The 15,101-nt window shown below is 51.4% G+C and overlaps 3 protein-coding genes across 3 annotated transcripts in view; 1 reads left to right on the forward strand and 2 right to left on the reverse strand.

Moving 5' to 3' along the window:
• Positions 1-862: 862 nt before the first annotated feature.
• On the reverse strand, positions 863-3,309 carry LOC117654266 (haloacid dehalogenase-like hydrolase domain-containing protein 2). Its single transcript, XM_034400707.1, has 4 exons — positions 3,028-3,309; positions 2,448-2,750; positions 1,199-1,412; positions 863-1,111 (listed from the first exon to the last, which is right to left on the reverse strand). Exons 1-4 carry the CDS (start codon positions 3,138-3,140, stop codon positions 929-931), a joined length of 813 nt encoding a protein of 270 aa, XP_034256598.1. The 5' UTR covers positions 3,141-3,309; the 3' UTR covers positions 863-928.
• A 205-nt stretch (positions 3,310-3,514) lies between these two features.
• LOC117654263 (asparagine synthetase [glutamine-hydrolyzing]) lies at positions 3,515-8,141 on the forward strand. The gene is made up of 11 exons (XM_034400691.1): positions 3,515-3,678; positions 3,945-4,076; positions 4,151-4,276; positions 4,364-4,601; positions 4,693-4,875; positions 4,965-5,140; positions 5,231-5,408; positions 5,487-5,694; positions 5,807-5,980; positions 6,068-6,211; positions 6,297-8,141. The coding sequence occupies exons 2-11, from the start codon at positions 3,951-3,953 to the stop codon at positions 6,424-6,426; spliced, it is 1,683 nt and encodes a 560-aa protein (XP_034256582.1). The 5' UTR covers positions 3,515-3,678; positions 3,945-3,950; the 3' UTR covers positions 6,427-8,141.
• LOC117654260 (probable cationic amino acid transporter) overlaps positions 7,629-15,101 on the reverse strand; it is a 41,191-nt gene continuing 33,718 nt past the window's right edge. The window contains exons 10-14 of the mRNA XM_034400676.1: positions 11,551-11,720; positions 10,938-11,145; positions 10,623-10,861; positions 10,409-10,536; positions 7,629-10,225 (exon numbers count right to left, since the gene is read on the reverse strand). Of these exons, the coding sequence (XP_034256567.1) occupies positions 9,909-10,225; positions 10,409-10,536; positions 10,623-10,861; positions 10,938-11,145; positions 11,551-11,720 (1,062 nt within the window). The 3' untranslated portion in view covers positions 7,629-9,908. The remainder of the gene's footprint in view (positions 10,226-10,408; positions 10,537-10,622; positions 10,862-10,937; positions 11,146-11,550; positions 11,721-15,101) is intronic.

Consider the following 15,101-nt stretch of genomic DNA (forward strand, 5'->3'; position numbering starts at 1 on the left):
GCCGGGCGCATATCAGTGCGGGCCGCCGTGATCGATGGCGAGGTTCCGGGCGGCTTCTCTGTCTCTCTCGCACCCTTTGCGGGCCGCCCCGCCAGCAGTGCGCGACAGAGACAGACGCTGTCCACGCTGCCCTCGCAGTCGGCGCGCTGGCGGGGCTGGCGGCGTGCAGGTGTCCCCACGCTGATAAGGCAACCCGTTCCTTACCCCATACCGTCCCTTCCAGTCTCATTCCGGACGGGCTTGCGGCGCGCCGTCTCTCTCACACCCCCAGGCGTGGCCTCGTAAGTGCGAGAGAGACAGAGCACGGCTCGGCAGCAGCCGGCTGGACATCGCGCTCGCACAGGAAGACAAGCAAACACGACGTACAGGTGCTTCGCGGCCGCGTCGGCGGCGCGGTCGGCGGCCACCCCGTCCCCGTCCGGAAACGCACTCGACTCCTCCCCTCCCCCCGCGCGCCCGACCGGCGGAAAAGTAAAGCGAAGGGGTGAGACCGCCGTCGCGGGGTCGAGTGAGGTGAGGAGGATGCGGGGACCACCCCTCGGCCGCGGCGGCAGCGGCACGGGGGTCGCACGCGACCGCCGCACCCCGCCGCGCCGTGGAGTGCACTGTGGGAAGAGCGCGTTCGCGCGCCGCGCTGCGATGCGCGATGCGGGCGGCGGAGTCCCGCGTCGCGTTCATCCCAACGGCGAGATGCCGAGACAGCCTCCCGGTCGGCGGGCGCCGTGGAGGCAGGCCACCCAACCGCCACGGCGGCCCGGCGCGCCGGCGACACGCGCTGCTCCAGCACTACCCCGTGCGCCAGTGGCTCTCTCTCGCACGGAGTAGCGACGGTTCATCTCTGTCGAAAAGGACCACTGCTCGCTCGTGCTTTCAGTCTCGAGGGACACATCATACATTTATTCTCATCAAATACTGGTGGCGGCGAGATTCAGCTGACGGGCAGTTCCTGCAGTTCCTGGAGGATGGCGTCGACGGCCTGAGGGAAGCCGTCGCACACGTTGGCGGGCGGCGGGTCTATCTTGAGCTCGTCGCCCGGCCGGTACTTGCCGGTGCGCACCAGGATGCCCCGCATGCCCAGGGCCTGCGCGCCGGCCACGTCGTCCTGGACGTCCTGCAGGGGAGGGAAGGCAGAGTGAGGACTCGCGGTCGTCTTTCTCGCACCTAGAGAGGGCGCGAGAGAGACAGAGCGAGCACTTACGTCTCCGATCATGACGGCGGCCTCCGGGTCGACGCCGTCCAGCGCGGCGCGGTAGAAGGCGGCCGAGGGCTTGCCGACGGTGTGGGCCTGCACGCCGGCGGAGTACTCCAGGCCCTTGACGAAGGCGCCGGGCCCCAGGCACATGCCGTCCTTGCGCGCGAAGTACCGGGCCTGGTGGATGGCGACGAGCTTGGCGCCGGGGTTCAGCAGCACCCTGCGGAACGAGAACAGATGCCATCACAGGGCGTGGCGAAGCGGGGCCGCCGCGGCTCTAGGGAAGTCCCCGCCCCGCCCCGCCCCGCCGGCAAGGCGGGCAACCCAATTTACATCCGAGGCAGTGTGGCACTGTGATAGTGACGCGCGTACATACTGAAGCACGGGTAGCAGCCTTACCCAGACACAAAACAAACAAAACAAAAAAAAGCAAAAATAATCTATTCCACGGACAGCGCTGTCGTGGTGTTCGCTGTGCCGCGGCCGGGCCGGTCGCCGCGCCGGTCGGGCAGTCAGAGACAAGCTGTCAAGCTGCCACGCGGGCCAGCCCGGCCACTCCGCACTCCGCCTAGATTCAATATTGGTTCGCCGAGTGACGGTGACGGGCTGGCTACAGTGTGGCGGCAGCGACCGCGACAGGCCCGGGGTACACATGCAAAGAAAGGCAAGCTTGATTCTCCGAACAATGCCTGGGCGCTCTCTCCCGCACCCCGGCGGGCAGGCAGCGCCTCGAGTGCGAGAGAGACACAGCCAAGAAAGCTCTGTTCGGAGTCAGTGTGCTGTCCCCCGGCCCCAGACTTGATATCCCACGGAATCGGGCAAGTCGGCGTTAATCGCGAGGGCCCTCTGTCCGAACTTGAAGGAAGCGGAGAGAGATTTGAGAACTTGCCCTTGATTCAAACTCCTAATCAGTAGTTGTTTTTGACTCTGCACTTTCCTTTGCCACTCCGAGTGCAATGCAAAGTAGGTGTTACAGTCTGCACCTGTGAAGACGGGTGGGGAGAAGGAAGGGAAGGGGGACGTCCCTTGTTTCACCGCCTGGCAACGACACTTCAGTTGGAATTAACTAAGATAAGCGACGTTGATATATTTTTTTCTTAAAGTAACGACTTTTTAAAAAACTCAAACTGACCACAGACTGATAAGATAACAAGGTGCTACATCTTTCAGTTAATTATGTAATTATACAAAAAGAAAACAAAAAAAAAAAAAAAACAGAAAATGATTGACATGAAATATAAAAGTTGTTGCGTACCTGAAGGCTTCAGTGAGCTTTTCGTAGTTGAAAAGTTCTGGAGCAAGGCCTATGACAACAGAGTCAAGTTCAGCACCCTCTGCAGGTCTGACATCTTCAAAATCTTCCATTGCTGCATCGTCAATGATAAGCATAGGCTTCAGCTGAGACTTTTTAACAAAGTCGTGAGCGGCGGAGAGTGAGGTGAAGAAGTCGTCTTGTTTCACTGGGAAACCAAGACCGGCGAGACGATTGAAGAGACGTCTTTTGGATTCTTTAGTGGTATTAGTCACAAACTTAATTTGGAGATTCGCATCTTGTAACCTGAAAGCAATAAAATGGACAGACTAGCAACATTGTAACTTTAAACTATCGATACACATAACCTTAACACAGGACCTCTAGCAGGGAGTAACTTTCTGTTTTGGAAAGGACATCTAACAGTAATCCAAACACTTTATCCCCTTGATCAGAGGGAATCTAAGTAACACCAAACCGCTACATATATCGGGTTAATTCCCAGGATGAATGAGACCGAAACAAACTGTATGTCGTCTGCCTGATGGTGTCTGTTTACATCTACAGCACAGCTGCTGCTCACCTACGCAAGGCATCTTGTGCCCCTGGAATGGCAGTTTCTTCTATGTGTAACGTTCCACTCAGGTCAATGAGAACCGTTTTGAGGCGCAGACGCCGTACAGTCCCACTGGCCATTTTACTACGGTTAAAACTGTTTAAAACTTGACTGGGCACTAAATATGAATTTATGAATGGGCATGCTTCTCATACAACTCCAGCGCCATCCAGGCTCCGCTCCGGCCACTGTGATTGGTCGGCCGCGGCCGGCGGTTCAGAACTGCAGCGAATCATGCACCGACTTGCAAACGCCGTGCCATTCATTTCGCATCAGCTGCAGCAGCGCAGCGCAAACTTTCAAAGTGCCCTCCACGTCGGAAGGCTCTCAGCCTCGCTCAGCGTTCAGTCGTGCCGAAATGACACGACAAGCAGATCGTTAAAAAAAGAAAATAAAATACACTGAGTACGTGGACGGGACGGACAGCGAGGCGCGAGGCTTAGGTTTCGATCCGCCGCCGCCACTTGCCGCGTTGCATCAGCCGCCGGCGGCCGTCCCGCAGTGTCGCGGTGGTTGGGGTGGAACCAGGACCGACGCGCCACACTCCGGTGTCGCTCCTTGATTTTCGGCCCTTTCGAAGGATTTCGTTTGTGACACTCGGAGGACCAACGATCCTGTGTAAGTCCCCGGCAAAATCACCGTCTGTTTCATTCAGAATGATGCCGCATTCATGGTCACAGATGTTGGAGACGAGGTCCACCCCCGCGAGTGTGTAAAAATAGAAAAAGATGCGTTTGTTCAGGACCCGTGAGGAGTGAGGACCAGGACCCTGTGCTTCCTATTTTTAAAAGTGCTTTTATTGTCGAACGAGGAAACGCGTCACTTGTACTGCCACCTTAACCAATAAAACCTTAAACACTTTTTTACTTTTCTTTTGTCTGCAGGTGAAAATGTGTGGGATTTGGGCCTTGTTTGGCATTGAAACTGATGTGGCAGTTCACAGCAATGCCGTCTTCTCCAAAATTTCACACAGAGGTCCTGATGCCTGGAGGGTGGAGGCTGACTGTCGAATGGCCGTAAGTAAATTGCTATATTTTGAATTTTTAGTCAATTTGTGTAGCTAGTTTTAATTTATTTGTGATGCTTTCAGCACTCCTGTTTGGGCTTCCACCGACTCAAGATCGTTGACAGTGTGCATGGTATGCAACCCATGAAGTTGCATTGCTTGCCCGACCTCACCTTGATGTGCAATGGAGAAATTTATAACTGCCATGAGGTGCATATGAAAACTTTCATGTTTGTATTTACGTGTATATACTTCTGTTTAGTTTTACATTTCACCTTTTTCCTTTCATTTTTGCAGTTAGTTAAAGATTTTGGGTTTCCTACAGAAACTAGATGTGATGTTGAACCCATTCTTCACCTTTTTGGGAAAGGTGGAATTGAAATGGCAACCACCAATCTTGATGCTGAGTTTGCATTTTGCTTAGTTGATTCAGGCAACCAAAAAGTTTACTTGGCTAGAGATCCCTTTGGTGTTCGACCTATGTTCCGACTCTACAGTGAAACTGGTGTCTTAGGAGTGTGTTCAGAAGCAAAAGGTATGCTTATAATGAACCAGTTCACAAAATTGTACTGTGTCCAACTTAAATCATTTATCTATCCATTAATTTTCTTATTATTTTCTTTTAGGTCTTATAGGAATTACCAAAGAGCTAAATGGTTCAAAATTCACATTGGAACCTTTCCCTCCTGGGGTGTTTGAAGAATATTCCATTGATAAGGATGGAAGGGCTAAACTTTTGAGACAAGAACGCTTCTATGAAATTGGAAGTCTTGAGCGCCCCAAATTTAGGCCATTTGTACCCTACAACAGTAAGTTACCTTTCTGTAATATACCGTGAATTGGACTCCCAATTTTTGTTAAACATTCTTTAACTAAGATCTCCTTGTTCACGTTTCAGAGTTGAAAAATGATGTTCTTGCAAACATCCGAACTCTTCTTACATCTGCTGTTCGCAAGCGTCTAATGGCAGACCGCAGAGTAGGCTGCCTATTGTCTGGTGGACTTGATTCGAGTCTTGTGGCTGCTTTGTTAGTCAAAGAAGCGAAAGCTATGAATCTGCCATACCCTGTTCAGGTAAAATTACTCTATCATGTTTTTTTTTTTAATTAATTGGAGTGAGGAAAACACAAGTGTATGGAGCTAACATTTTTTGCCTGATTTTAGACATTTTCAATTGGTATGGGTGATAGTCCAGACATAGTAGCAGCGCGGCAAGTTGCAAAGCATATTGGATCAGAGCACCACGAAATTACATTCACAGAAGAAGATGTGGGAAATGTACTTGATGAAGTCATTGGCACTTTGGAAACATATGACATCACCACAGTCCGTGCATCTATTGGTAGGTGTAGAAAGTGGTTTTAAATTGGCTGATCGTAATTTGGAGACATTCATTTATTGAACTTCTATTTTTAATCAGGAATGTATTTGGTGGCGAAGGCTATCAAACAAGAGACTGACACAACTGTTATTTTAAGTGGTGAAGGAGCTGATGAGTTAGCTCAAGGGTATATTTATTTCAGAGATGCGCCATCAACTGCTGAAGCTCGGGCAGAAAGCATTCGACTTTTGAAAGACATTTATCTCTTTGATGGTCTGCGTGCGGACCGAACTACTGCTGCTTGGAGGTAAGTTGTCTTAATTACACAACCCATAATGATATAAGAGAAACATGCAATATCTTGATAGGAAATTTTTTCTCTCAAAGGTTTACTACATTTTATTTGGTTTTTGTTCCAGTTTGGAACTCCGAGTTCCCTTTTTGGATCTTGAGTTCACCAACTACATGCTCAGCCTTCCTCCAGAATTGCTGCAGCCGAAGGATGGTGTGGAGAAACACCTGTTGCGTTCAGCATTTGATGGTGTCGGCTTGCTGCCTAATAACATTTTGTGGCGACACAAAGAAGCTTTCAGGTAGCCTGATTATGGATGTCTATAAATTAAAAGTTGGTGCAAGTTCTGGAAATTTTATGTTTTTAACTGTTGTGTGTGATATTGCAGTGATGGTGTTGCATCTATTCGCAAGTCTTTATTCCAAGTGATTCAGGAGATAGTAGCTAAAAGGGAAATAGATGTTGCACTAGAAGATGCCAAAACTCTGTTTCCCAATTGCACCCCCAAAACGAGAGAAGCCTTATACTACAGGTATTAAAATAGGAACAAGAAGTTTTCTTTTTACAGTTAATTGGAAAAATAGAATCCTTTAAAATAATTTTGTTTGCTGTTCCAGAGTCATGTTTGAAAAGAAATTCCCAAAACAATCGTCGTTAACACCCTATTTCTGGATGCCCCGTTGGGTGAATGTGTCTGACCCATCAGCTCGCTTCATCAGCCATTATGCTGCAGAAAAGAAAAAGTAATTATTATCCCAGAAATTAATGGTAAGTCTTAGGGAAGTTGTGGAAATCATGGCAGATGGAGACTCAGCCCCTTCTACAATTTTAGTTTTGTTGACCTGTTTTGAAGAGACCTCAACACTCATTGTACAATGTAACATTTTTATTCTCATGAAAGTTTCAAATTAATACATCTGTATAATCAAGCTTTCAAAACAGTATCCAGTATCCTTCCAAAATCTCACAAAATTTGCCATTCGTCTGTCAACAATGTTCTATAAACAAAACGTCAACAATGTATAAGATTTGCAATCTTATCATGTAAAATCAAGTAAACTTAAAAATATTTGCTTGTAACTTTTATTTACAACACATATAATACACATTAATTAATGTTCCTAAAATGTAAGTGGTGTTTAACAATAATGATCACCAATGTCATCACATTTGATGCATTCCGTCAAAGTTAATATTTTAACAAGTAAAGCTTTTAGATGGTGGTTAAAGAGTATAGTAAGAAGAATTTTTTAATATGTCTAAAAGACATGGATTTTTTTCCTGAAAGTAAAGCAGAGTGGCACTAATTTTATCAGGTATTTAAGGGGGGAGGGGAGAGAAGAAGAGGTCCTAGTGACTTTAAACTTCCTCAGTTTTGTATCTAGCTGCAGTCCATTTCAAGGTGAGGTTTGAAACCTTCTGTGCGCGTTTGTCAATGATTTTTCTCAAAAAAGAAAATACTTATAGAAGACATTTATCTAGGCTGCCTTGTATCATAAATCAATGGATCACATGTTTCCTCATGAAGTAAATCTCACCCCTTGCTTCCTTTTTCGGCCACAGCCACTCTGCTTTCTGTTCAATTGTAAATTAGAAATAGAACAGAGAAGAATGGGAATCTAAGGGAAGAATAGATAGAGTGTACAAGATCTCAACAAGCTCAACTCAAAGCTTACATAACTTAGTACTTAAACGCTTCCTATATAAATTATTGTATGGTGAAGGGTATGCATGCTTTCACAGCATACATGCAAAGAAGAGATTTGGCAATTGCTTTAAGCACTGTGATACAGATGTGTGTTGGTGTTGAATCTTTCGAAACATTGCTGTAAAGTCAAAACCCCTCCTGTTTTATGTCAATGGTAGGTGTCTTTTTGACTTGTCGTGGCAATCTTTGATTGTGTGACTTACACTGTACATTTTCAAAGAGAGGAATCTCCTTTGTAGTCTAATTTTTTCTTCTTTTCCTTCAAGTCATATGTTCATCTTTCTTCGCAATTGCCCACAGTCTTAATTATTTCTCTAAACTTACATTTAGCACATATGAAATAGCTAGGAGACGAAAGAAGAACAGAATATATGTTTTGTGGGGTAGATAGGCCATAAAATTTTATGAAGATTGTTTATGAAACAAGACCTTACAAACAAAATCAGGTGAACTTTATATCTAGTCTCTGTATTCTTATTTACACTAAGAAGGAATGATACAATGAAATGCCATACTTCTTAAGATGAACTCCATTGAACCTTTAAAATTCATTCTTTCAGATATTTACTCTGATAATGCAATGAACAATAATCAGCACCACCATCAGCGGTGCTCAATAATGTGTTACTCATTACTTCTTACAAATCCATTCACAAAGCAACTTCAAAATAAATGTTTTTGTACAATAATAATATTTTAAGAAGAGGCTGCAACAATTTTCACAAAATAAAGTATATCTTTAATTTAAAGTAAAGACAATTATTGCATTTTGTTTCATCACCAGCTTTTCCTCTCTTGCCCAGATACATTTCCATTTTCATTCTAAAGAAATCTCACAAGGTCAAGAACATTGTAAGAAACAGAATAATAACAACATCAAACACACTCACTCATACATGCATGCATACATACATACATATAAACATTCACTCCATGTAGAACACTTTGTCTCTCAGCAATTTGGAATTACTTGATTATTTGATATCCTTTAATTTTAGATTCAAAGGTACACATTTGCATATTCTGCTGGAGATGTACAAATGTTTCCTTTGTTTGAATATTGTCCTCTTTATTCAAGTGATTACTCAATGTTGCCTTTTCTGCACATGCATTCTTGGAAATTGCATGTGTGTTATCTGGATTGATAGAAAAATATTAATGCTCATTGATCTTGATGGTCTCAATTTAAATAAATTGAGTTGAATAACTCTACCCACCAACGTCACAAAGGATTAAGGGAATAAAGACCTATGATACTGAGATTCTGAAGATTATTTTGGAGAACTGTAGTCATTACATATATGGTACAAATGCTTTATGCCATTCACAAACATTGAATGCAGTTTGTGCTGATGGAGACACTGTTCAGAGGACTAGCAAGGTACAACACCTCCCTTTAGAAATGGCTGTCATGTATTCATGAACATTTATTTATCACGTTTCAATAGGGTACGGTGTACCATCAATGGTTATTTGATATCTCTTAGCTTACAGCAATAACATTAAAATTTTTGGTAGGATAACATTTATAAATTCTGATTTTTTATTACATTTGCTGCTGACAAATCACAAAATACAAAAGCCCCTCTGCAACCTGTACTTGATGGTTGTATGGGGCGACTATGACACTCTGACACTTATAACTAATTCTTTTGTACATTTAAAACATTTTTTGTTTATTTACAATAGCTATAAGTCGCAGTGACCAGGGGGAGATGAACAATCAGGGCAGTTGTCTTGTCTTTAGTTTTGCAGGGCCAGGCTAAACAAAAGTCAACTTAAAATTAGAGTACAGTTCATAAAAAAGAGGAAACATCTCTCATCAAAATCTCTAGAATTCTAGAGTGTCAACAAAATATACGTCTGGAAGAACTAAAATCAATTTTACAAAATAAAAAATTTTCTTCTAATGATTTTACATTTCCATAGTTTCATTTTTCATCACTACATCACAAATGAGTCCAACATTAAAATTAGTGATATGTTCTCATCAATCAGTACAATTCCAAAAGTACAGAACGTCAACTGAAGGCAGTTCAAGTGTTTACAGACTTATTTTCAGACTGAACTGTCATGGGACAACAGTAACAGTGGGCGAGTACTAGAAAGTACTCAACATGCTATTCATGGAAGCAGGGATGATTGATTTTGATCTCAATTAAAAGTGCACTGCTGAGGTATGGGGTGGATAGCATAGGTAACCAAAACTGGTAGGAGTGTAGGCTGCATCATTTGAAGAACTATAAGACACCCTTAGGTCGTTGTTTTTTGTTTTGTTTTGATTTTTTAACAAAAACGTTGGGTTACACCTGAGTAGACTCGATACAAGTCAAAACAGCTCATTTCAATTCATTTCTGCCGACGTTAAAAGTCGACTCCAAAAACGAACTTAAACCAAAAGAACAAGAAAAACGAAGAGGAAAAGTGGCCCTAGCCGGTACTCGCTCGCTTTTGGGGTACCTCGGGTACCGTCCCTCGCCCCTCCCCTCTCCCCCGGCGCCGCTGGAACACAGAGACAGCCCTAGTCGTCCCACGTGGGGAAGGCCGTGGTGGGCATGAAGAGGGCGGACTGCGAGTCCTGGGCCTGGAGTCCGGGCGGCCTGCTCGGCACGGGTCTTGGCGGCGGCGGCGCGCGGCTCGTCGAGGAGCTGCTGGAGGCAGGCGCTCCCGGGGGCGGCGGCCTGGGCGCCGGCCTGGGCGCGGGCCCGGGGGCGGGGCTGGTGCTGGAGCTGGCCGCCGCCCGCAGGTCCGTGGACAGCTCTATGCTGGGCTCGTCGCCCTCCGTGTGCTCCTCCAGCGAGCTGTTCTTGATGCCGTACATGAAGTACATCGCGAAGCCTGCACAGGGAAGAGGGTTAGATGGATGCAGGCTGCGGGCCGGGCAGAGCGCCTGCGAGGTAGGCCGCGCGGGCGCACGCGTGCGCTGCGCTGGGGTTTTTGCCTACCCTCGCGGCGCTTGCCTGGGGCCCTAGAGTCCGACTCTACGCGGCCCTGGCGGCCTCCTGAACTGCGCCGACTTACCGAGCGTCATCCAGACGGTGAACCGGACGAGGGTGAGGATGGAGAGCTTGAAGATGAGGTAGATGTTGACGGTCACGGCGATCGCCGGCACGAACGGCAGTCCGGGAGTCATGAAGAGTAAAGTTTTTCTGTCAAACGCGGAAAACAAAATTAATTCTGTTTTTGTTTGTTTTGTTTCCTTTTAGGATATAGTAAGGTCAGCAGCGACCCCCACCTATTCTGCGGCTTCCTCGAAATGATTAATAGGACGACCAGGATGGCGAGGAAGAAGACGACGAGGAAGAAGGTGGTGGCGCTGGATGCGCTGTTGGTGGCGCTCACGACGATCAGGTCGAAGATGAAGATGAGCACGTACAGCACGCCCACCATCTTCATCACGAACATGCCCGACTCCTCCGTGGCGGGGCCGTTGTCCACCCAGGGGAAGATGGCGGGACACAAGTAGGTGAACGTCTGGAACCGAGAAGCAGTTGCTTTGCTTTTCTGTTTCCGATGTGCGAGTGTGCGACGGAGTCGTCGGCCACCCCACCTGCAGGCGCCGGCTGAGGTAGCCCAGGCTGGGCCCCACCGCGGCCTGCACCCCGGCCATGGGCCCCGTGCCCGAGTGGCTGGAGGCGCCGTGCACCGAGCCGTAGAACTTGTTCTCGCTGCGGTCCGACACCAGGAACTGGTCGTCGCGCCCCGAGAAGTCCTCCTCCTGGTCCTCGCCCGGCAGGGTGTCGTCGCTGTCGGGGGAGCTGCAACAAGACGGACAAGGCGCGCGTTCTCTCTCTGTCCTCGTCTGTGTTCAGGGCGGCCGGGCCAGCCAGGCCGGGCGCCCCCTTTGTTTGCTGTGCGGGGCTGAGTGCACCCTGCGCATGCAGCTACGTGCTACGCCACTTGTGCCCTAAGGGACTGAAGGGCCACTGGGGCCACTACGGCTACGCCGGAAAGGGCTCGCCTACACTGTTTGAAAAAACGCCTGGCAAGTTGGTGATTGAGAGTAAGAGTGAATTGCAAAGAAGTAGTACAGAGGTCAAAACCATGAGGTTTGATCAGAAGTGAGAGAAATGAGTGGAAAAGATTGATTGGTAACAGTGTAGGACTACAGCCTAGGGCTAGTTGTGCGTGGTACGCGCTACTATACACGGGGTGACACGTACGAGTACCTCCTGGTGACCCTCCGCACCATGACCCTCTGGTTGGCAGTGGAGCCGCCGGGGGGCCCGGGGGCGCCGCTGGGCTGCGCGCTGCCCATGGGGCCCATGGAGCCCGTGGGGCCGCCAAGCGACGCCTTCAGCTGGTCGGGGTGCAGAGTGTTGCCGTAGTACACCTGCAGCAGAGAGAAAGGGAGTTAGTAACCGCCTGGAGATACTCCGCGCGCGGGAAGCCCGCGAGGCCGTGGGCGTGGGGTAGTCCCGGCCCGCGCTGCCTGATGAATCCCACTGTTGCTTTAATAAGTCGGCGGGAGTTTGCAACTCAGTCGGCTGAGGCTTTGCGCGGTACTTATCCAACTAAGCCCACACGGGCCGCTCTCGGGGCACGCGCAGCACGCACGGCACGCACGCGTCGTGGCTTAGCGCTCGCGCAAACGAGTGGAACGAATGCAGCCGCGGTGAGCTGTAGACCAGGACCATCACGACGGCGCCCGGGCGTTTGTCCCCGACTCCTCCGAGTCCCCCGCGCCGCACCTACGCCGTCTGCCCCCCCCCCCTCCCTTTTCCCTCCTCGTCCTTCGGCACTCGTCGTTTTCCAATCGCGGACTGCCGAGATTGGGTTTGTTGGCGAACTAGGCCACAAGCACCAAGTCCAATCCACATGTGAGCGCGCGGCGACCCCTCCCACTCCAGCTCTCTCGCACACCAAGAGTCCGCAGTGCCTTTTGTTTCCATTTTCCGTCATTCGCGGAGAGAGAGACGAAGCACTGCAGGAAACTGACCCTGACGAGCGTTAAACACCAATAGAGAAATTAACAGAATAACCGACGGCCTGCTGGAATTTCATCGCTGTCATGCCGAATGCGGGCGCAGCCAATGAATGGTCGTTTTCATTTTCCACGCGAACAGACTGATTGACTGTCTGACTGCGAATCAGGAGGGCACATCATTTTGGCCGGCGGCGCGTTAATTGAAAACCTCATTGTGCTCCGCAAAGCCAACTGTCATTGTTTTCCGGGCCGTGTCAATAAAGGGCGCGACGGGGATCCGCTCCTGGCGGCGCACCGCGGGCAACCCGGGTCGACTATGACGACGCAACTTTGGAGTGCGGCCCGCCGTTTTACTGCGATGTGTGTGTGCGTGTGTGTGTGAGCGTGTGTCGGCGCGCGGAAGGGAGTTTGATTTAACTTGTTGGTTACCGGTCCGTGTAATAATGGCTTCTTGAGTTTCGATACGGAACGGAAGTTGGAGGGTCTGACGGCGTGGCGTGGCGTGGCGTGGCGTGGCGTGGCGTGGCGTGGCGTGGCGTGGCGTGGCGTGGCGTGGCGTGGCGTGGCGTGGCGTGGCGTGGCGTGGCGTGGCGTGGCGTGGCGTGGCGTGGCGTGGCGTTCGCGGGGGAGGCCGGGCCGGGCCCGGTCGGGCAGGGCATAAGGCGGGTGGCGCCGCCTGTCGGTCGATACGGTAATTATGAAACGCTCATCTTGAACCCGTGGGAGCCATTTCTAGCACACCACTCGCACGGTCACACACACACACACACACACACACACACACACACACACACACACACACACACACACACACACACCGCGGCACGCGAACGGTTTTCAGACGCTTTCCAGGCGCGCTGGCTGGAAGTAACGCAGATTTATCGGGGGCCTGGGACACCGCGCGCGCGCCCTACACTGTACACACTGCGCTTCGAGTGGCGCGCATCGAAGTTAAATTAATTGCATAGTCGTCCTCAGTGGGGCTGCGCGAGTTTGAAGCCGGCTGGATTACCCGCCGATTCCGCGCAGTGTGTCGTGGCTCCGTCTCTCTCGCGCCCCCTGCCGGGCGCGCCGTGAGTGCGAGGGAGACGGGGCCACGACACTGCGAGGAATCGGGCGGCCTGGCGGGGCCTGGAGCAGCACGTGCCCCCGGGACGGCCGGGACGTAGACCCATTAAACTTGGCAACCCCCCCCCCCCCCCCCCCCTCCTGGCGGCTGTTCGCCGCGAGCGCGCGAACGTGAGCATCAGCCGGCGGCAGGTCGGCTGGCTCGTCGTCCTTCGCGTGTCCTGGCGTCCTGGCCGGTCTCCGATTCCACCTGACCTCGTGGGGGACGAAATTTGCCACCCCTGGGACTCCGCACGACTCCGCAGCCGCTCCAGTGGCGTAGTCACTCTCGGTCGCGGCGTCCTGGAGCCTCACTCTCACTTCGAGGAATCGAAGCGCGCGCGGAAGCCCACTTGAAAACGAGCCGACGAGGAGAAAAGTCGCCCTGGAATCCACCCCACTGTCAGGCCGGCTGGAGTGACGATGCACTCGGCGCCCGGCTGCGTCACGGCGGGGCCGCGGAGCATTCCGGCGCGTTCCAGGGAATTTCCAGGACATTCCTGGGAATTCCAGGCAGGCCCCTCCTCTCTTATTTTCCCCTGGGCTCGGGGGCCGGCAGCAGCATGCGGAGTGTGGGGGTGGAGACTGGGGCCCATACCCTTGTTCACCTGCCCCCGCCCGCCCCCGCCCGCCTCCGCCCGCCCCCGCCCACGCCCCCGCGCCCCGGCTTGGTGCGGCGGGTCGTGGCGCTGCGCTGCGTTCCGCGGGGAAACGCTCTTGATGTACGCGCAGCTGAGCCCGGGGATAAGCCTTATCTCAAGCTCCGCCCCGCGCCGCCGCGCCGCCGCCCTGCCCTTCCAAGTTGCAGTGGCGTGGCGAGGCACCCAGATTGCCGCTTCCGCCGTGATGAGCTTCCGTTTCCGGTCCGCCGCCGTGTTGCGCTGCGCCGCCCCGTTTAAGTTTTTGTTCTGTTTCTGTTTTGGTCCCTCGCTCCGCCTCCACCCCGACGCCGCCTCCCGCCTCTCGGCGGCGGCCCGCCGCGGGGGGCGACCGCGGGGCGGGGCGGCGCGGCGAACGGGGGCGGGGAAGAGCGGGGCGAAATTAAAGTGACAGCCGCAACTATTTCTTGCAGATAAAAAAAAAACGAAAGAAAACTTTTATCCCGCAACGAGGGCGCGCGTCCGGGCCGAGAAGAGCGCTCCGCCCGGGCGTTGTGGCGGCGGCGGTTTTCCCGTCCTCCTCTTTGCGAATTGCCCTGGTGCCGCCCCCGCGCCGCCCCCGCGCCGCCCCCGCGCCGCCCCCGCGCCGCTCCACTGTACTACCAGTGTGCCACCAGTGTGCAGGGCCGCAGGGCCGCAGGGCTGCCGCCGTCGAATAATGAAAGGGGAATCATTTCTTGCGCACAGCCTTACGTGCTTGCCGCGCGCCTCCGGAAAAGCGAGCGGGTTTTGTTTTGCTTTCAGTTAGTAATTGTGCGGGGCCGTCTATTGATTCTGTGAGGTTTTCCTTCCGCGCGTGCTAAATATTTATCACCGCTACCATTGATTTCATTTTTTATGACGAGCCGTCTTTTTGCCTGAATCACCAACCGCGCCCTCCCTCCCTCCCCATCCATCCCCGTGACGGCAATGCCATCCCCCCCCCCCCCTTTCGCAGTGCCCCATCAGCCTGCAGGCCGAATCCGAACAGTGGCTGTCTCTCTCGCACCCCAAGGGAACGCCCCGCGAGTGCGAGAGAGAC

The sequence above is a fragment of the Thrips palmi genome, unplaced genomic scaffold (assembly GCF_012932325.1).
Source record: "Thrips palmi isolate BJ-2018 unplaced genomic scaffold, TpBJ-2018v1 HiC_scaffold_1, whole genome shotgun sequence".
NCBI lineage: Eukaryota > Metazoa > Arthropoda > Insecta > Thysanoptera > Thripidae > Thrips > Thrips palmi.